Source organism: Bombus vosnesenskii, unplaced genomic scaffold (genome assembly GCF_011952255.1).
Source record: "Bombus vosnesenskii isolate JDL3184/JDL3185 unplaced genomic scaffold, Bvos_JDL3184-5_v1.1 scf7180000013314, whole genome shotgun sequence".
Taxonomy (NCBI): domain Eukaryota; kingdom Metazoa; phylum Arthropoda; class Insecta; order Hymenoptera; family Apidae; genus Bombus; species Bombus vosnesenskii.
Genome location: NW_022882960.1, coordinates 338,451 through 360,923, shown reverse-complemented (window position 1 = coordinate 360,923; position 22,473 = coordinate 338,451). Strand labels below are relative to the sequence as shown.

The 22,473-nt window shown below is 44.0% G+C and overlaps 1 protein-coding gene across 4 annotated transcripts in view; it reads left to right on the top strand.

Annotated features, from left to right (window-relative positions):
• The window catches only part of LOC117235193 (3-phosphoinositide-dependent protein kinase 1), a 407,170-nt gene that overhangs the window by 131,599 nt on the left and 253,098 nt on the right, over nucleotides 1–22,473 (top strand). For all 4 annotated transcript variants that reach the window (XM_033496999.1, XM_033497000.1, XM_033497005.1 and 1 more), the window contains one exon: nucleotides 16,261–16,299. In XM_033496999.1, the coding sequence (XP_033352890.1) occupies nucleotides 16,261–16,299 (39 nt within the window). The remainder of the gene's footprint in view (nucleotides 1–16,260; nucleotides 16,300–22,473) is intronic.

Genomic DNA, 22,473 nt, shown 5'->3' with positions numbered 1-22,473 from the left:
GAAATTTCATCGCATAGCAATGATCAGCACGCACTGCTTTACGTTCTGAATGAAAACAATCGACGACGTGTCGAGACGTCGTCTGGAATCGTAAGATCTTCATTAAGCTATGCTTTAATTAACGACGCTTGTTATCATGTAAACAAGCGATCGTGGCGTGCCGAGCCGGTAAATTAAAAATTTCCATTCTACTGTCAAGTGTGGCGGCTACGTAATTTAATATCGAAGTAATTAAAGCGATCGACTGTGTGATTCATCAAGTACGACGACCCCGACGTCTATGTCTGTACGTCGATGAGGAACACCGCGTTGATGAGGAACACATCTGCGGCGCCCGTGCGCGCGCGTACGCTGCTTCTTTTTGAATGAGCCTGGCTCGTATTTCGAGTACGCATGCACGACCTGTGAGAAACCCTCGTTGTCGGTCGGTCGAACAAACGAACGAATGAACGCTAAAAAAGGAGGATCGTGTGCGTGCGAACGACGCGGTGTGGCGGGAACAAAACCCGGTCTTGAAGCGAGCGAGCAGAGCGGACACGAAACAGAAGAAGGACACAAAGGGTTAACAGGAGAGGTTACAGACGGAAGATCCCTAATATCGATGGCGGTGTTTAGTCAAAGGGTCGTTTCATTCACCAGCTAAACGAGAAGATCTACCGCGTTCCCTTTCGTTTCAAGGCCAACCGCGAGCGTGCCCCTTTACCTATAAATCTGCGGAATGCTCCGACTAACGGCCTCGCGTGCTCCTCTTTTTAAGCTCTACCTTTTTCCTCTCTTTTTATCCTTCGACCCTTGTTTCGTTCCTTCTTCGTCTCCTTTCCACGCATTGCGTTATGCCAAATCATTTGGTCCGTCGAAGAATTTTAATTAGGCGCGGCATAAGGCTTTCAGCTGCGCTCCGGAATTATCCCGCTTCTTTTTCGGCTCGTCTCTTTTCACGTGAAACTGCCACCAAAGACACTTCGGTCGATTCTAACTTTTCCGAGAATTTGAAACTTCAACGCGTAAAAAGCGATCGTCTCTCGAATTCCAATAAAGCAAAATCCAATTTGATCTATCTTCTTCGAAAATTCACCCTCTCGAAGCTGTCAAATTACATTCGTTCGAGATAACTGAACGATTTGGAATCACATGGAAACGGTAGCACCGTAGAACATTGTTATTTTCGTTGACCGATGTCGCGACGCGGCCGGCATCGTGATCGAGGGTCAGGCTATCGCTTCTTCGTTACTTTAATCACCGAATCGTCTTGGAGGCACGGCCCTCGTCCGTTTTCTCCTCTCAGCCGACGAGTATCCTGACCAAGAACAGCCATTGTCGTCCAATTTTCACGGACGACCATTAGGTACCGCTGCTTGCTCTGCAACCTTGTTCGTCAAAATCCGCAGTCCCGCGCCGTTCCCGGCAATAAGAAATGAAGCGAGTCTCGAAGAGCATTATAACGAGCTTCACGATGTCGCGCACGTATCGTCCCACCCTTCTTCGTCGACGTACCGTCTTCCTTCTTTCCTTCTCGACCGTTTATCTCGGGCTCGTCTCCTCTCGCTCTTTGACACCACCTTCGACCGTGCGTTTTAAAAACTTACAGGTTACTCGTCTTTTTTCCCCGTTTTTTCCTCTTCTCGCGAACCGTCCACGACTACTACCCTTGTACGAACGAACGAGGACGAGGCACCAAAGAAAAAGGAGAAAGGAAGAGGCATGCAGGTGAGCAGAAGGACAAGAGGGCTGTCGACGAGGAAAAAATTAAAGATGCAACGCGTACCGACCATCCATCTCCCCTTGGTGTTGAGTTAACGCAACATTATGTACTCCTTACAGCTCCTCGAACTTAATGTCGGCGCAACGTGCCGCGCCAGAACGCCGGGATTGCCTTTTTAACGATCTACGAACCGCCCTCGCGGCTGAATAAAATCGACCTACTGCTGGGCTATACGCTGATTCCAGTTGTACGATCGTGCGTTTGAAAGGAAAATGATTGGTACAAGAGTAATGTTGATAATGGCCTCGGATAGCCACAAGGATTATGGTAGGAAGAATGAATTAATTGGTCGTAGTTCCTCTGTTAGTATTCATCTTGGGGGTTTCGTTCATCTACAGCCGCAAAAGTGATCGATGTAAATGATACTTTATGGCTTGCGGTGACCAATTTGTAAAGTTAATATTATCGATAATGGCCCTACAGATTCACGTTCTACATCGGAATGAGATTTTACTTTAAGCGTTTTATTTTAACATTCTTAAGGAGATACAGTAAGAACTTTTAAGTTTCAAGATACAAGCTGGTCAATTTTATTCTTGCTGTAATTTAAAAAGAAGCAAGAAGAGTATTTCTATCGTTGGAAATGTTGCAACAGTGTCGAGAATAAATGTTCGGTAGAATGAACTTTGCGATCTGTGCGCTCTCGCATCTTGTAATTCACTCAACGTTCATTGACACGTTTTCTTAGTTGGATCAACGACCTACTGATTTCTACGCTTCTAACGCGTACACATCGGGCGTGCGGGCAATAACGATTAAAGCAGCAAATTGTTTGCTATCCACGATATTACTGCGTGTTCTTCTACGTTCTATGCGTGGAAAGCTAGAAATAAATTACGAAGTAAATATTTAAACGTTTCACTTTGCTGAATCGTCTTACGAAAAAAATGTAAAAGATTGACGGGAGTATTTTGAATATTTAAAAGCGATTCAGGCCGGTTCTTCGTTCGATATTCTCCGATTTTGTCTTTAATATCGCACGATTATTTTATGGTGTACAGATAAAAGATAAAGAAGTAAAAGATAAATAATTCAGCTTGACACGGATGAGTTTTCGCCATTATTCACATCGAGTATGATCTTTGAAAATCATCGACAATTAATGGACAGATTATGCGATTGAATCGACGTTCCTCTTGAAAATTGACTTCAACGAATGTATGGTCCAATAAAACAAGAGTACTGTCATCGAAGTATTTGAAAAATATCCTGTCCACGTCGAAACTTCCAATATTACATTACACGTTTAGAAATATCAGATATCCTAAAGTCACTAAACGTTGATATCGATCAAAATGTAATCTATAGTATTGTATTTAGTGTAGAAAAGAACGCTTTAGTCATCGTGAACGGTGCTACGCTTTAAGATCCAAGAAAAGTTCCCATCAATTTATACAACTTTTACTTGAAACAGTTATCGAAGCGGTACACGCACGAAAAGTCACAAAGAAGCGGTTCCCATTGCTTGCAAACTACGTCTGACAATGCACGATCCGTTTCCCCTTGCTGTGCCCCTCGCGCTCCAGTTGTACCGACTGATCGTATCTCGCTATATACCCTATCGTATCTTTTAATATGCGCATTACTTAGAATCTAAAGGATCTGCGTTGTTCGGTTGAGATTAGTAGGGAGCCATCTAACGGGTCACGTTCCTCGTACACCGTACACGAAGATCCCGTGTGTTTCTTATGAACGACGAGCTCGTAAACCGCGCAGATTTAACCCTTTCACCGTTTCACCGCGAGGCATGTGCCGTGTACGGTAAATTTGTAGCTACAATTTGCGCGAAAACATTTTTTTATACAGAGTATCTAACATAATAGTAACAATGTACGTGCCAATATCGTATTTTGTAGAGATTAAACGCCTTTATTGAAACATTTGCCATCGTTAAAATCGAACGAGAAAAATATATATGATTAATTCGCTATTTGGTTTAAGCTTTAGTTACTTTAATTATTAAGCGTTAAAGTTGTTGAAACAATAGCAAATTTTAAACAACCAGATCTACTATACCGCGATTTCGATTCCATCCTAGCCATGTAACCGTAGCCGTGTCACTTTTCCCGTATCGCCGGCAATTAATCGGTGCAAGATTAAATTCCTTCGCATTGTTTCTTCGAGCTACCGATCCGGTAATTAGACGGTGAGCAGCAGTGCAACGATAACCTGGCTGCCGGTCGTACATCACGTAATCACTGTGCGTTTGACACTTATTATGGCGAGTGTAGCCACGATACAGTCCACGGATAAGCCTCGTCGGACGTACGTTCGCCAGTATGCGCTTAATATTCATCCGTAACACGCTATTTTTCTCGCTTTATTCACCTTTGCGCCACCATTCACCTTTCCACTCGTCGCTTTTATTCGCGTTCTTCCACTCCTTCTTTATAATTTCACGAATGGAACATAGCGTTTTAGCTGTTATTAACTCATTCACTTATAGAAAAAATCAGTTTTCTCTTTTTTTGTTTTTGAAGATTGAACACTAATCATGTACTTGTGCGATGAAACCGATGTTATCCTTTGTTATTCTTCTTTGGTTTACTTATATATACATACTCGTTTAAATGAAAAGCTTTTAATCTGGATATTCTACGATGGATGCGTGATTAACATATCAGTCACAATGTGTCACGACCACGAGGCCGTGAAAGTCCGGGAAAACATCCAATTCAAAGAGAGCTTAATTAAAAAAGTACGGTCCTCGTGAAACACGAATATTTTTGTCACGCGATACAGAGGCCAGTACGGAGATAGTGGCGCTTTCTTCTGCTATTCAAGCTGGTAGATGCCTCTGTAAATCTCTCATGCATTTCCATTCATGTTTTCAAACATGACCCGGTGCACGATAACCTCTCGACTCCGCTTTTTCCTTTTTCTATCTTCCACTGTTTCGGTTCCTATTTTGTCTCCACTCTTTTGTCTCGTCCTTTTCTACGATTTATCGACTGATCAATGAATTTTTCGTTCACGCTTTCCTTCACAATAACTCTTGACATTTTCATGCGTTTCATGACTTTTTCTTGGCAATGTTTTACGAAATTCCACGCTTTTCCAAAAATAAATTTTTTCTAACTGACGAAAAAGAAAATGCAATTGTTCGGAGGATTGAAAGCTACTGTAATTTTGTTTAAATATTACAAGACTTCTCCTCGTCGAGTTGCAACAGCTTTGCGTAATCGCATCGACTCTCCAAGCAGTGACGTTGTTACATTATAATTTGCCCGGTGTAAACGAAATTTTAAGTAGTTAACCAACAGAAGCGTATACCTACCGCGCTCTCTAAAACGAAGTTCGCGTCTGGGTAATAATCCAAAGTTTTCGGCGCGGCATTAAGTACATAATTCATCAGAACAAAAGTAATCAGAACGCATTAATTAGCGGCCAACTGTTGTACGATTCTTGCGCTAGGCAAAATCTTCGCCGGTCTCGCGACCGAATTAAACAAATTAAACGCTCCTTGTCAACTGTGCTGAAGAACAATTTCATCAACAAGAATTAGCTTCTTCTATTTTCCTTCTTATTAATCTCCAAACTATTGTCAAAATTCGATCTTCCTAACTAAATCGTCATATTTCTCTTCAACAATCAACATTTAAATATTGTACCTCGATGAACGTCAAATTTAAAAACACAAACGTCAAATCGAGGGACAAATGTTTTTTCCTGGCATACCCAGATAGGCAAATCGAGTAACACGGACGAGCGTTGGCATCGCCTGTGTTCGAAGCTAAGGGGATCTAACGTCGGTCTGTCAAGCTGCAACGCGGCGAAGAGTTGGAAAGACCAAGGAAAGAGAAGGGGTGGGTCGAGGTTAGAGGGTGGCGGTGGTGGTTGGCTGGAAATGCCGCGGGCTCTGCTGGCGTGTGCGCGACGAATACGTGCCTGGACTCCATTACAGCCTAGAACCACTCTTTTCTTCCGATAAAAATGAAAAAAACTGTCCCCCTTCCTGCCGCATCGACCATCGTATCGGTAACTGCTTCGAGAACCGAGTCTATCATCCCCTCCTCGACCCTCATCTCGACGACCACCCCTTTCTTCTACTTCTTTCTCCTTCACCTCTTCCTCCTCGTCTTTCTCTTCTTCTACTTCTTCTCTGCTGTCGTGGCCACCCTCTCAGCCAACTCCTCGAGATACGTCCACCAAGCTTGGAAACACATTCGCGGACTGCCTTTCGAATAGATCGACCTTACCGTGTGGCTGCACGTTTCCTGCTTTCCTTCTGCTTCTCCTCACCGCAGCCTTTTCTTTCTCACCCCCGTCTACCCTTTTCTTTTATTTCCTTCGTTCCCAGCTCGCGTCTAATTCGTGTCTACGTCGGTATCCGTGTGTTTGCAAGCTGGACTCTGAGATTCATCGAATAAAAAACTGGAGGAAATGACAGCGTAACACTGAATGTATCAACTTGCATAGAGATACAAATTTTGGATTAGGGCAGATGGTTAAATTAATTTAACGTTAACCGACTAATTTTATATTTATCACTTATAGCCGATAAGAGTATCGGCGCAGTGTTAGTGTATTCATCTACGTTCTTCGACGACGGAACATACTTTTCTCTAATAATATCGAAAACGGATAAGGAGAAGACCATACTAAAATATTAAGATCGACCAGACTGATCCAATACGTCAGCATGTAGCTTGGAGCTACGAGGATACTTCTATTCCTTTTTATTTGTCCGTTATTAATCGCGAGTCCGTTCCTTCGACGAGCAGCTTATTCCTTTGTCGAGCTCTTGAGACGTCTATGGAGGAACGTTCGGGGATTGCTATCAAACACGTATCCACGCTCGAAGGATACGTGTATTCATCGGCCCTCTTCTTCTTCTTCTTCTTCACCCTTCCCCTGCATTTTTCCCTTTATTTCCTTCGTATGTCTGATCCTTGTTTCCGCCGGCGTCCGTACATGGACTTCAGCGATATTCGTCGGGCTGATTCCCTACGATACGGGGGATTTCGCGTGCACCGGCAAAAGTGGATTTTCTTTTCCGCGTTCCCGACGTCGATGCCGCGAATAAATCTCCGTCCTCGACTTTTAAACGTCGCTTATCGTCTTACGCGTTTTGCCTCCCCATTTAAAATACCCTACCTTCCTGCTTCGCATTTTTTTCTCCCGATTCTGAATCTTACAGTCGAGGAGGGTTTTATGCTCCTTGCTGGGATCTGCGAGCTTTCTGATCCTTTTCCACGGATTTCCTTGAGATACCAGGCATTAGGCTCGTCTACTTTGTTCGCATTGTTCGTTGAAACGTTTCAAAGAACTGCGAAAAGGTTCTGATATATGAGCCTTTCAAAAGTCGAGAGGCGATCAACTACCTCCTCTTTTTTCTTTTTTTTTTTTTTGTAAGTTTCATAGTTTCATTGCTTGTATAATATTATTAACAAAAAATATCGTCGAAGATCAGCAAACGTCTTTTTAAAACAAGTCGGTTGCAGAACCTCGATAAATACCCTCCCTTTCACGATCTCCCGACCGTGGATCATCGTCCCCGTTTCTCGTCCCTCAGTTTCCAATTAAATACACCTATTTTCTCCTCTCGGCAGTCGGTTTCTTATCGGCGCGTCTTGAGATACGCTCACGACGTCTGGAGACATGTTTCCAATAGAACGACGTTTCCCTCGCGATACGTACACGCGCTTTCAACAACGTTCCCCTCTATTTTTCCGCTTTTCCTCTTCTTTTTTCCCTCCGTCCAATCTCCCCTCGGTCGTCTAAGAATTCGTCGATGTTTCATTGGCGAGGAGAAACGCGACGATAAACTACAGGCCTGACCAATTAACTCTTTCCAGTTAATTACCGCGTTAAAATGCATACGGTGGCGTTCGAGAAACAATTATTTACGAGCCGCGTGATGGTATAGGGATCGTTACCTCGTGGCACGAGTCGCGAGAACCGATCGGTAGTGATTCATAAATCTCTGACAAAACGGCTAGCAATCTTGCGCTAATTGTACGTTTCTACGAGAATCGCGAAACTCCACTGACGCGGCCACACGCTTAACACCTAGCGCCGTCGTAATGATCTAATAAATCTTCCTGTCGCTCCGTCAAACATCGCTCTTTCCCACACACCAAGCTATGAATTCGCTTGCTTCTGTTGTTTCCAGTATTTATTTTATTTATACCGAGATCGACGCGTTTCCTGTATTCCACAACTTCAGTTCGTCCTGTATACTCGGTTACACGAGTTCAACGCGTTTGTGTCGTTTCTATTTCCCTTGTTAACTGGCCGTAGTATTGTGTAGTGACAATGGAAATTACTTGGAAGTTTTACGAATCGGTACGCATCGACGTTGATAAATCGTGATCTTTCTACAGACGTCAAACGTCGGTGCTGCGCGACTCGTAGCACGGTAAATTATGACTGCCATTGTCAGACGATCTAGCAGTCTCGATGGAACTTGTAGTCGAACGTTTTACTTCGATTTCAATTTCTATCGTCGATTCGAGTTTCTAACGCGTAGGCATCGTATATATTTACGTACGTACAATGAATCGCTATCGCGAATCAAATATTTTTCGACTTCGTATCCATTTAGCTTTGTCAATCGGACGATCGATGATGCTTCTCTCTGCGTATGATCTCTTTAAGAATAACCACGACGATCCTGACGGTATCGCAAATGGATCAAATTAGAAATTTACTCTGTGCCGATCCTTTACAACACACGTCCGAGCGGCTTCATAATTCAACGAGTCAGAGTAGCGATAACTCCGCGCCGATAAATAATTCAGCGTATCTATCAATCGGCTCTTCAACGTCAGAGAGTGGCCGGTGGTACGTGTTACGGTTTTATTTCGGTGCCATTGATTGACATACGTAGCTGCGACGCGCTCGATCTCGCGTCCTTTTCAACGAAATATACCGATTGACATTTAGGTCGGATAGAAATATCGCGCGGGCGCACGTGACGTCGTGGTGCGCGAATAACACCGAGATAACGGATCGCCGTGAAATCAGGTGGTTCGTTTTATATTCCGAGCCCTGGAATATCTTACTGCGGATTTAGACGTGATTGATAAATCCGGATGAACAGACCCGCCTGGCTACAAACGAATTTCCTTTAATATCTCGCTCGAATCGAGAGAGTTCACCGAATGGCGGCGTAATTTCTCATCGGTCCCTGCGAGAACCGCTCTCTCCCCCTCTCTCTTTTCTCTCTCTTTTCTCTAGTGAGTAAATTAGAGAATCGTGTTACGCGGAATCAGTGTCAGCTAGCGCTTCTCGCCATTTATTCCACGCTGATTTCCTGCAATTTCGAGATGAATTAATTTAAAACTCCGATGCCCCTGATTCGTTTTTCTCACTTACAATTGAAAACTACGCTATAGTGCATCTACTTTTATTTCTCAATCTCCAATTAGAGATCGTTCGTACGATACGATTTTGTAAATCACTGTCGATTATTAAGGCTTGATCGGGCGATCACGATGACTTCCAAATGAAAGTGCAGAAAGTACTGAATTCTGTGCAGTTTGGAGAATGTTTAGGTTATAAAAGAAGAAAGTGGTGGAAGGATAATTGAGGTGTAGCTTTCAAAACTATTATACGACCGGATCGGCAAAGCGTTGCGGCGCGTAGCTATTATATTAATTCAAAACAAAGAGCAAAGTTACAATTGGCACCGACAGGAAATAGCAGGAAGCCAGTGAATCGAGGCTATTAAATGACCGCGTGCCGTTCGAATTCCTGGCGGCCGGGCAACCGATGTACGGTAAATCGCGAGTCACGAGTATTTTCGTGCGTTTTCGTGCGTTCTCGTTGCCGTGAACTTATCGCGCGAAATTGCCGTAACGAGAACCACGGTGGTGCAGCTGCAACGCGTCATCCACGTCCCTTCTCTCTCTGTTGCTGGTAATTGGTGGTTCACGCGGCCATTCCGGAGGAAGCCGCACGCGCGCCGAGGTTTTTGAACTCGCGACCAAAAGAATCTCGCGCGCGCGTTATGCGCGAGCAAACCAGACGCGTCGAGAGAGAGAGAGAGAGAGAGAGAAAGAGAGGAAGATGGAGAGGAAGCCGGTGAAGGAACGTGGCAGGAACGAGAAATAAGAAGATCGGGAGGACAAGGAGGGAAAGAGACAGATAAGACGGAATAAGAGAAAGGCGCGATAAAGACGTTTCGGCGTTTCCTTTCGCACATTCCTCCGGTAGTTTCCGTTATTTTTTTAGAAAACAACCGGGGCCCGCTATCCCCTCGGCTTTCCAGTCGCGAATACACCAACCAAGGATAAATGCCACAGGACAATAGCCTTTTGTGGCTGACGTGGAAGGATTCGCGAAATTTATCGTTCGATCGCTTTCAGAATCGGTGGAATGTTTTGACCTTTGAATACCGCGCACTTTTTACTTCGTGGTTCGTAAAGAAACGGCTGACTTTTGTTGCTGAATGAACGTGTTCGTTATGCCTTGGGCTTGACATCGCGTGGGCTTGTCAATGACGTCATTGAAAAAGAAGAACTGGATCGTGAGAGGATGAAGTGGAGTTCGTTGGTCTTCGTAAACTTGTCCTCGGAATTTGTCTCGGTAGTCGAAGAATAAGTTTGCCTGAATTAATAATCGTCGAGTATTCGTTTAGCTGCGGTGTTAAAAAACACAATTCGACAACGTAGATTGATCGAAAATAGATCGCAAATGAAATGTTGCGTCAACGCAACGTCGATCCTAAACTGGTTAAACGGTGTATCCGTTGAATTTTCACCGGATGCAACCAACGGCAAAAGAAAGTATAAGAAAGATTAAAACAAAACGAAGCGAAGAATGGAAGAAAAAAGAAGAGACGACGTTGGGCGATGCAAGGAGTTTCTTCTTCTCTCTTTCACGGCTGGTCTGGTCATTCGTCGGAAGTGGCTGCGACTAAAGTTCGCGACAAGCTAAGAGCTTTTGTCCGTTCCGACCAGGCATTCCAAGATTGAAATTAATTATTTCTGTGGAACGTGGCGGAACGACGTGACGAGGAGATGCCTGGAAAACGCCAGGTGCCACGATGACACGACGATTTCGTCTCCGGTGAATGCGATTATCAAAAGCGACCCGACGTTTTTGACGCACCGTCCATGGAGTTTCGCGTCGATCGTGTTACTCGTTTTGCCCGAAAATTGTCGCGTTAACGCCATCTAGATGTAACCTTCTCCTCCGACCAAATCACCGTTTCTCCGGCTCCCTCGACTCGTTTCGGGCCACCTGCTAGTATTTCGACGGCGATTAACGCGATGGAATTTTAAATCGTTTAATCGGCCGTTCCGTCGCTTCAGGAGACGCTCTGGGTTAATTTCAGAGCTCTCCATGCTAGATCAGAACCAGAAAGATAGTGCTAAGTCGAATGAGTCCTATGTACATAATTTACATGAATCCTATGTACATAATGTACAAAATAATTCCGAGATTTCGGTTTGAATGGCAGATATATTTGGCGATACGAACACGTTGTCAGGACTTTCGAATTTGGAATTTCGCACGATTGATTATCGCGGGTAACTGAATTTCGAGTACTAGAGTTGCGTGAAAGGGTCGAGTGTTCGAAATTAGGAGATGAAGGAAGAGTGCAGTGTCATTTTAGGTGGAAGTAACTCAATATGTCCTGAGAATATCTCTGCAGATTTATAATCTACTGAACCTTTCGTATGGAAACTATCTTATACCCTTTTACACTCGTAATCTTCGCTCTACCACAGGCAATAAAGTAAAAGTTGCTGCAGTATGTCCTTTTGTAGGGAGAAGAAGTTCGAACGTTTAATTTACGCAGCTATAAATTTCCAATTACCATCGTCAAACTATTACCTTTAATCCGAAAAAACGAATTCCAACCAGGAAATTATTCATCCATCCAAACAGCCATAAACACTTGGCACATTCGTTGGTTAGATATTCAATTTCCTTCTTACACGTTCGAAGGCAAGTAGAGACGAGCAGGAGAAATCTCGGGCGATCGGAGTATGCTCGCGAGGCTCACGTCCCGGCCATGGATCACCGTGATATTACCGCGAAATTATTGCTGGTGGTGCGTACGCGACCGATAAATCACTAACGAGAAAACCACCTGATGGCCTCTTCGAGAAAGAGACACCAACGCGTCGTTCCGCTTAATTCGCACTAATCCGATACCGTTACGTTCGGTATGCGGCATTCTTCCCTTGCGGCGCACGCGGCGGCGAATAACATTTCGATGATCGATCGCCGATCGCGGTTAAGAGGCGTATTAATTGCCCCGTCGATCGGTACCTCTAATTACCGGCGTGCACCGCGCGCGCGCTGATTAATTACCACCGGCTGGCCACGGCTGCTAACCGAACCGAGATCGATGCCCGCTCCAGCTATTCTCTTTAATTCGACTCGATCGAGTGATTATTTTACCTACCTGCCACACGTGTGTCCCCTCCTATCCTACGTTCTTGTCCTTTTGTTTCTTCATCCCTCTTCCTGCTAATGGCGGAAGAAAAAAACCAAGGGATAATACGATAATTTGCGGTTGGATATTCAAGAACCAGATCGAAATCATAATGTTTGTAATTCAAATTAAAAGAAACCCGGCAAGGCTAAGTTTCGATAAATTAACCAGGAATATCCGTGTACGTGGTCGTCCGATAGCTGTATAAGGGGAATGAGTCGGTTAGTACAGAGTCAGCTGCCAGACAGTTCGCTATGTCGTGTCTTCACGTAGCAATTTCCGCATGGTAAATGAGTGATATTTATACTTGCGACTTCGTGTTTTAAAATTTAAACAAGGTAGAAACCAAGTTGAGAAGGACGTAGCGGAAAAATTTGAAGCTACGCTCTAAGTATCCTTTTAGCTTTGATTTCAACTTGATTATAGAATTTCGTTAAATAAAACGATAGATAAATGCACGATTACCATGAGAAAATTATTATGCGAACTGTAACATATCCCTTGCATCTATTCGACAATTTGCGTTCGGTTTATTTCATCAATTCGATGAACTGATTTCGCAAGATCGCGAAACGATCGAGCGGTGATCGATGAGCCACGCGAACGTATCAGCCAACGACGATATCAAGTAAACCAGACGCGGAAGAAGTGGAACCGTGTGGAGAGAGGCTGAAAAAGCGAAAAACGGCGCACGTGCTCGCGTTCGAAAGAACAGTCATAGCGAATGCCGCGACAATTTGCAAATCGCTGTTTCGAGTCAGAATTCAACACTCGTGTGGATCCATTCTTTTGTGTTTTCGAACGTGACTCACGACGGGTTCATTAGCATCCCGCCACGCGCCGCATGGAGAAACTACGTCGTTGTTCAAAGCGCCGACAGGAGAACGTATGATGCGACATAATTTCGATGTTGTTATGTCCGCATTTTGTTGATGCTCGCCTATGCGTCATTTTGGCTACTCCGATTGTTTTCTTCAGAAACGAGCACAAAACACAGACCAATAAACACATTTGCTAAAGATTTATAGCTCAAATTGCACGACGTATTATTTTTTGAGCGGTCTGAATTGAATTGCTATGCTCAACTCGTTATTATTATAAAAGTATTTACCGCGCAAATTGTGTTTTTAAATCAGAAAGTAGCACCGTGTAGCCGAAGGGACGGTTCTTTTTTTTTCAAAAGCAAGCTACCGTAGATACATCAGAACGCTTTTTACATCGTTTGCTTCTTTTTCACCGGCGTGGTCACATCCGGTGATCAGAGGATAATCACGAAGAATACGGAAAAAGGTTACAAAGTTGCTTTTGCCTCGATTTCCCGACAATTTGGAGCGATTTCACGTTCAACGGGAGTCCCGTGACGTTCCCCCGTCGCGCTATGTCGATTACGCGTTTACAGGTAATTTACTGTTTAACGACAGCCAGGCCGTCATCGGGTTGGCTCTCGTCAAGGACTCGCGTCAATTTAATTTGCATTATCGTCTTGTCACGGTTGTCCTTACCTCGAAAATTTCGAATTTCTACGCTGGATTTCGCCGAGTCAATAAAGTAACCACTGGAACGATCAACGAAACGAAATGAACGCAGAACCAACGACCAAATTAAAGATTTCGCATGCGATCAAGCCCTTTTCACCCGAGTACCTGCGTCTAAATTGTAATAAAAATGTTACGCGAAGATAGCGATCAGAATTAAAGCAAACGCTCCTGTTTCGACCGCCGATCGTTTGAATCGTAAAAAGTGGTTTCACTAATTAAAAAAAAAAAAAAAAAAAAAAAAGGGAGGAGAACATGGCAGGGAAGCGGAAATCCGTCGACCCATTTCGATTACCCTCTTTTAAACTTCCTTCGTGTAAAATTAAACAAGATCGTCTGCGATCTGACCATCAGAATATGCAAATCCATCGAATGAAACCCCTTTTTTTCGTTTTTTCTTCCTGTCTTTCATAACTTGCTTTTTATAAACTCGGGTGGATATTCGAAATCGTTCCATTTTTGGGGGCAGGGCGAGATAAACATGAGATTTTATTCGAATTATTATGATTCATCATTATCAATAACACGACTGTGGTAATAACAAACAACCTTGACCATCAGCGACGCAACTTCGATGACCCTCCCGTAATCTTGGAATGACCTAAAGTGTTAATAAATATCTGTAACTTTCTGTAACAGTAATACGTTCGGCTCGGTCGGCATAATATTCAGAAATCTTCTGCATTAAGCGTGATACATGCTGGATTATGGTCCTACGAATGGCTAACTTTAAGTCACCTGAACGGGAGAATGCTTGGAATGAAAAAGATCGAGTTCATTTTTCCAGAGAGTCTGGAAATTACGCGAAGAATGTATACAGGTTCTCTTTGTGGGCATTTGTCACCGCCATATTCAGCTGTCGACTTCCAAGGCTATTCAACGTGAAATTTTCTCGGAGGATTTATCCAATCCCGTCAGGAACGAGCGAGCTTGTACCTAACTACGTACTTCTCCCATGAAAGGGGAGAAATGCAACATCATGCGATTCGATGTTAATTTGACAATTGTCCAGCAACGACTGGACATACAAAAAAGGTGGAGATTTGTTTCCAAATCCTTTGCGTAGCACGAAAAATTCGATGAATCAACGAAACCTTTTAATCGAAAATCGCGTTCCCTAAATGCCACTGTCGATCATCTTCCAAGCACACGAGTACTATTCGAGCAAATAGTTCTCTTATCGTGTTCTTTAATTTCTTCATTCTCTTATCCTTATCAGTGTAAAATTTCACCCGTGATAGTATCAACGTTGTTTCCTTTTGATGATAGTTTTTGAGATCGAAGTAATCGTCGCAACCGCAGTTAGCGTTTCACGAACAAAATCGAAATCGACTAGATTTACAGATGAAGCTCCGGTTCAAGACATCTCGTTTCTCTTGTCATCGCGTCGACAAAATTCTGCGAGTTTCTTCTTAGGAGTCGTTCGAAATTCTTCGAATATTGCGAAGTTGGCGATACGGCGAAAACAGTGTGCGCGTGTCCGATGCATCGTGAGGATGCCACGTGTTTTGCGCAAAACGTGAGCTCGAAGTTCATTAGCACCGCCACGCGCCAATGGCCAGGGCCGTTGCACGCTGGCGCCGAAGGCGCGAGTTGGCGCGTCACGCCGCGCCGCGTCGTAAACGATGAAAGAGACGCGGGATCAAGGGACGTGTAAGAAAGAATTCTTTCCGACGTTTGCACGTGACTGTTGCGCCGCGACGGGAGAATTCATGCTCATCAAATTCTTTCACCGCCGGCAAATATTACGTCGTGTTCCGATCTCTTTTTTCCCCCCATCCTTTTCTCGCTTTTCGTCCACCTCGAGCAGAGCGACGGTTGTTGAATCGATACTTCGGTCGATTTTGTTTTCCCTATGGAAAAAGATCTTAGCAAGGTAGGAGTTCTCTACTTTTCAGAGTCGTTCGTGCGATGAATCAACTCGATGAGTCGTAGCCTGATATACTTAGCCGGGTAATTTATTGAGAATCACGAGAAATTGCTGTATACATGTTCCTTAGTAAAAAAAGACGATAGAGCGATAACAACGTCCAAATGAAAAACTGACAAACCTTTGTTCAATGTCACGCGATATTATAATCAGAATCTCAACTAATAATATCCTTGATATTAAATTTCTGTTATATTAAATTCTTGGAGATGGTGAACTATCGGTTATCATGTTTTTTCTCTTTATCATTGTATGTGCGTATATCACAGGATTCTCGGTGATGTGTATCAGCAACAACGTGAATACGCGATATCGACTTCGTGTTTCGCCAGAATACTGCGTAGTAAAGCATGTGCTCGACCGTTTTCGACATTCAATCGATCGTCATGCGATCGTCGAGTCGTTCCTCGAGAACGTGCCGCTCTCGTTTCCAAAAGGTCGATCGCCTGTTCAACGTTTGACGCAGCGTCCTTCTCGACGGTTGAAAATAAAAACGATGACCACGAAAAAAACCGGGCGGACGCGTCGGAAAGTTTTCGTAACCGGATCTGAACGCGATGCGTGCCGCTAAATTTAACGCGCCCTCCACCGTTAAGCAACACCAATTAACTCGTGTCTTTCTCCATTTTTTTCGTTTCAGTTGGAGGAATGCGAGACGCCGGACGATTCGCCGGTCAAGGTAAGTACAAAATGAACAATCTTCCGTTACGAGTATCTCTTTTTTTATGACGTTCGGGTTCACAGGTACGAATGATGCTCAGTTTATTATATCGTGCAATCTGAAGTTCAATGATCGAGTATTGTTAATTGTCTCGGTATTCGAACATTTAAGTGCTGAATTCTTAACATTTAAAAAAGCTGTCGTTTTGTAAAGGGGATCGTATTAACGGTATCGTGGATGAAATTTCATTCCAGAATATGTTTTTCACTTGAAAAGTAACGTTCTCGTATTTAGAAGAATCAGATCAGAAAGATGCAATTTATATTATTATTCGATATTAACAGATGAAAAATGAACAAGCCATGGTTTGTGCCTCGAACGATTCACTTGATATTCGAGAGAAGTGATTATTATGGCAGCTGAAAGAGAAAAATCACTTCCTTTAAATTGAAATGATAATCGTTAACAATCGTAATCGATTTGTTGGCTGGAGAGTCGACTTCCATCGATCGGCTATCAGTTTCAGTTCCGAGAAGTGGTTAAAAATTGGCCGCATAAAAATATCTTCCACGACGACCCACTTTTGCCCGTTGATGCGTCGAGATTGCATCCGCAGCGCAGGAATACGCCATTGCTCCCGTCCTTTCCTCTTCCGCAATATCGCCGTTCGCCCGATTTATATTAAATATCCGACTGTGCTCGATCTCGACGAGGACTCGCGCACGTTCGGCACCGAGCGGCGAATGCAATTACCAGCGCATCGATGCCGAAACTAGGCCAGCCCCTAAGAGTGCCATTCTCCCTGCGAGGGTGCAGGCTTGCCAATCGGTTGGACCTAACTAGGGGATGAATAGCGTTGCACTTTTCAACGAAGAACAGATTAAACCATGCCTTTTGATACGACGAATGAATTGATATAATAACTGGTGTATTTCTCTTTCTCTTCTTTATAGATATAAAAATTGGAATAAGAGGGACTTTGCGTCGATGTTAGAATTTGCAATTAAACAATGATTACAGAACAATATTTAAAGCTTGCTGTTTAAGTTCGGTGAGAAGAAAATACGATGGATCAAGCTCAAGTTGTCTATTGTCAGAGTATAATAAACGAATGCTATGGATTTTCTGAATCACGTAGGTTTCTCATTTATCGAAATGGGTTACGAACCATAAACGTCTGGTATCTGGGGCGATTTTTGGCGCGTGCATCCTCCGTCGCAAGGAAGTCTCGGTAAGACGTTCTCACCACCCTCTCGTGGGCCTTCAATTACTGCAGGGACGACGCGACACCCTCTCCTTGCCTCTTCGCGACAGGTAGCGCGGGCCTGACGTAAAGTATGACGCGCGGAGTAATTTTAATTACGCGATGCAGCAGGCCTGAATTGTTGCTACCAGCAGCTTCAGACATATTGGACTAATTCACGTCATTCGGGCGACACTTATTAAACCCGGGAATGCCGTCAGCCTTAATCCTCGTAGAATGCAAGATGAGCTGCACGCTAAGGGACGGGGATTAAAGGAGAGCAAGGGCGATGGAGAACCGAGGGAACAGCTCAGAGAGGACGTGATAATCTCCGAAGCGAGTCGTTCTCTGGCAAAGTCCTGGCGAACTTTCCGCCAGAGTTCTTCACCTCTTCTTCCACTCTACTTTCGAATAATGGAGCCGCCCGTTAGTTTCGTTCAGTCTGACGACTAATCGTTGATTGTCGTTCTAGATTTTTCGTTATCCTTCCTTATCGTTATCCTTTGCGTCAAACCGTGGTATAGAAAGAAATGTGGCGAACGAGCCCACGTGGATCGTTGCGCCTGATGATTCTGTCGTTATTCAAATTGAGATGACCAAAGCTAATGTGTGAATTCGTCACTTTCCTTGTTGGTAATGTTTAGCTGTTGGAATTGTTTCTCGCCTTCCTTCCAAATAATAACGCATGGCGTTATACGACATGTACAAGGTGTTTCAGAATGTTGATGGCAAACTTCAGAATCCTTTCGTCGAAACAAGCGAGAAAGTTCTCCTTGTTCTACAAAATATCATTGATTTCGGAGTTATAAGACAGTTACCCTGAATATAGTCTGTATGTTTAATATTCCCGTTCTCAACCGTTGTTGAAGGACTAGGATGTGGTACACGCAACTGTAGATACGAGGTTCGACAAGAGTACGAAGGCGAATTAAAGGGGACGACACCGTGGCCGGGAAAAGAGCGGAGCCCCGTAATAATTGCTCTGCTTTGGACTACGGTAACGAAGGCGAAACAAAACGCTGCACGATATAATCGCTGAATAATAATCGGTACGTGCGTCGTTATCGGGCGAGGATAACGAGCGCTATCGTTAAGTTTTAATGAGCGCTAGCCCTAAATTAATATAACGATCCTCCCGCGGACCGTGACGGACCACGCCGCGCCGCGCCGGAGTCCCGTGACGTGACACGGTGACCACACCGCGTGACGACATTACCTTCGCGGGACGCGCCTACCTACGTTTCCATTAATGCCCGACAATTGTCGCAATTACCTCTAAATTATTAATTAATTGCAGTGCCGTCCGCCGTATAACACGTTACTCTTCCCATCCTCTCTGGCATCAATATCTACGCCCGTTTCCAGAGACGATTTCTCTCGTGTTCGACGCGGTTGTTAATTCGTAAGGCACTGGCCCGCACGAATCTTAACTTTGAGTCAACTAGATTTGAATTTTGCCAAGTTAAAATCTACTAATCCTCAAAATTATGGTAATTACTTACTAAAGTTCCATGGTGGATCGCGTATGCTTTTCCCTTGAAGTCATCCCACGCCTCGTCTCCACGATACTCTTTGTTCTAAAAATCCAGCCATTCGAAGAATCGCGCGTGAGCTATCGATGTCAATTAACGACGAGGCATGTTCGTTGGTTAAAGTTATCCGTCTAGGTAATTAATGATTAATTGAAGGATCGTCCCTTAAAACGGCATGGTTCACGACTCGACTAACACGCTTCTTCGTCATCGCTGAATCGGCTCGGCTAATTGGCTGTAATTAGCGCGCTGCCCACTCGATTCTTCGCGTTATCAGCAGTTCCCGCGATCGCTGTAGCTTTTGACAGGCAAATCGAACGCTTTCTGTTCAGAGATTCACGGAGTGGAAATTTCGCAGCCACAAACGTGTACACGAGGGCACGCGTGTGGAGCTCTAAATTCGAATTACGGCGGCCGAAACGATTGTCTTTTGGCTCTCGCGTGATCGTCGTTGAAACTTTTAACCGTGAAGAGTCTACGTGATTATATTGTTATAGAAATTGCTGGGACCCGTGTATCATTTACTACGAAAGCAAGCTAATAATGTAACATCCATAATTGACGATAGCTCATTACTGAAATTTCGACGCGTCATCATCGTCGCTGTACCTGCCACAGCTGTGAAGCCCGTACGTGTTATCATCCGATATTCTAACAGAATTACGAGTTTCAATATTATTATTAATAACGATAATAATCTGTTAGTCTAAAGGCACGATTTGTACCACTTTTCTGTCATTGAACTTAACGCAGATCAATAACTCTCAGAATTCGTTCAACGTTCTTCTTCAAGAATTTAACGTTCGTTAAACTGTGTAGAACGAACTCGCGAAAGAAACATAAACATCCGCTAACTTGGATCGTTCCAAGAGAATCGACTCTATAAACTGTGTCAAAGACCTAACCGCGGTTGTCGGGTACTTTCGTTAAATTTTGTCTTCCACCTGTTCCTCTTGAAGCAGCGAAAAAAAGATTAAAATTCCGACCTCGACTGGAAGACCCGGTAATCTAACAGCAGGAGTTGCCTCGTGACTTTGTCTCCCGCTGTTCCACCGCATTTTCAGCAACGTTTCGAGCAAATAAGAGTCGGGACACGTTCGTTCTGGTCATAAAGAGCCGCATCTGGAAAAAAAGCATCACCGGCGAATCTCTGATCCAGAACGTCGTTCAATTTAGCGGCGGTGCGACGGCGAGGTTAGCGGCGCGAGTAATTTCTTCGAGACGAAAGAATAGCCGGTTTAATTGCGTTGGGGCGCGGTCGGCCGAGCTTGTAAATAACATCAGACGCTATAACACGATTCGCAGTGGTCTAGCAAGGACGAGGGAAAGGAAGGGAGGACGCCGAGATCTATTCCGCAAGGGGGAAGAAGTGGAACTGAAAACGACCGGTGAGCCCAGCTCGAGATACTTCCTCCAGGTTAGGCACGTAAACTGTGCGGAGCTAACGTTAGCCTTCAGACGTCGTTTCCGGAGGGAAGCCACCGACTTCCCTTCTTCTGCACCTCGTATGCTCGATCTTGTCCCCCTTTTCCTGTATACACGCGTGGCTAAGTCCCAGCCTGCGTTCTTCCTCCGGCCCTTTAGCTTCTGAACGAACCTTCGAACATTGGAACCTCGTTTATCCGAACAGATCGGAGGATCAGGCAGTTCGGATAAGTGCGACCAGTTCCGATAACAGAGTCCTCTCCAGCTCTTCTTGCTAGCACGGGTAATAGGATTTCAACTTCTTCGACGTGCATATAGAATTTCCTTTGAAAATTTTCAATATTAGTTTTAGTCGACGCTGACTATTATAGATGAGAATTTTTAATGAACTTATCGTAAACGCACGAGCTGTGACTTTTCTCGTAATCGACTAAACTTGTTGGCCAAAATGTAGATTGTTATTCGTTTTTTACGTGGTAGATCAGACTGTCAGAATTCGAACATCAGGAAACTTCTTCTACTATTACCATATTTCCCATTTCCATTACCGCGTTTGATGGATCATTGAAACGAGCTGTTTTATAAATAGCCGAGGTCTACTAGTCCAACTTCTTTTTCCAATAGTCGCTGTTTGTGACGTGCAGTACGTTCAGGTGTGACGTAGATGCATTTGTTTAACTTTTCACTGGCTGATTCTCTGTCAGGGATTAAGTGCATAGCGTGATTCAAGCTTCGACTCGATAATGGATGTTTGCGACGTAGACCCATAGAATGAAGTTTGCCTTTGCATAAACAGACTTGACAGATCTTCAGTACGAATGGAATTGCTGGGAATGCAGTGGCAAGATGTCGTGGATCTACCTCCATTACGTGGAACAGTCGCATAAAACTGGAAAGATGCTCGATCTAAATGAGCTGCAACCAAGTAGAAAAGAACTTTCTTCTTTCAATCCAAACGTTTCCAAACTACGAATAAACTTCCGTAATCATCTTCCACGCTCTAAAATAAAATGATACCACGATATGCTTTTTTCTAGTTTGGTCGGAGTTTTTTTTTTCGATCGGGGCCACGCCAAGAGAGAGTTAGAGAAAGAGAGTTCTCGCATACATAATTCATGGAAAGACTTGCGGCGAAGTTGGTTGACATAACCGCGGCGTAACGCGTCGTAATGCGTCATAATGTATAATAATGCATCGTAGCCAGCGTAGCGTAATGCATGAAAATGGTCCTGCCGCGAGTGGCTTTCTTTATTTCATCGCCGCCATTAAATGCGCCGTGATTTCCTGCTGGCACGGCGTAATCTAATTTCGCGGCTTGCTCGCGCAATTATTGCCCACCCTCTGCCATTCTCTCCTACCCCGCGAGAAGGTTCGCGCGATACGTCGCTTTAATGGCCATTATTAGAACCGTATGGAACACGCTCCTGAAACTTCCTACGTGTAATTGTTGAAACTCGATCGTACAATCGTTAGTGTTATCGGTTTTTGGCGGAAAAGGTTCGTGTCTACGAAAGATGCTATCTGTAAGCATACATATCTACATGGCTGTTTGGCTTCTAAAATGTTAATTACAGAAGAAACTAATCACGTATTTTGTAGCAGCAAAATTTACAAAAATAGAGTTAATCAACTTGACTTTTGAGCGATTTGAATTATTTAGTCTGATATTTTCAATATCGAACTGAATTTTCATCCGATAGTTTCATTAGTATCGAAGATCGTATGATAATCTTATTTCACTGGGAATCATATCGAATAGATAGAATAATTTTTATGCGGAATGTAAAGACGATCCCGACACAATGGAACGAACGGCGCATAGTCAAGCGGCCATTAATGCTTTGCCGTTTCGCGAAATAACGCGGCGTCGTTGCTCGTTAAATATGCTAATACACGGAAACTTAGCGTAAAGTATAGTTATTAGGGTCGTTCAGATCATAGCGAGGAAGCAGAACGACAAGGAAAAGACAGAGGGAGAATATACGTATATAT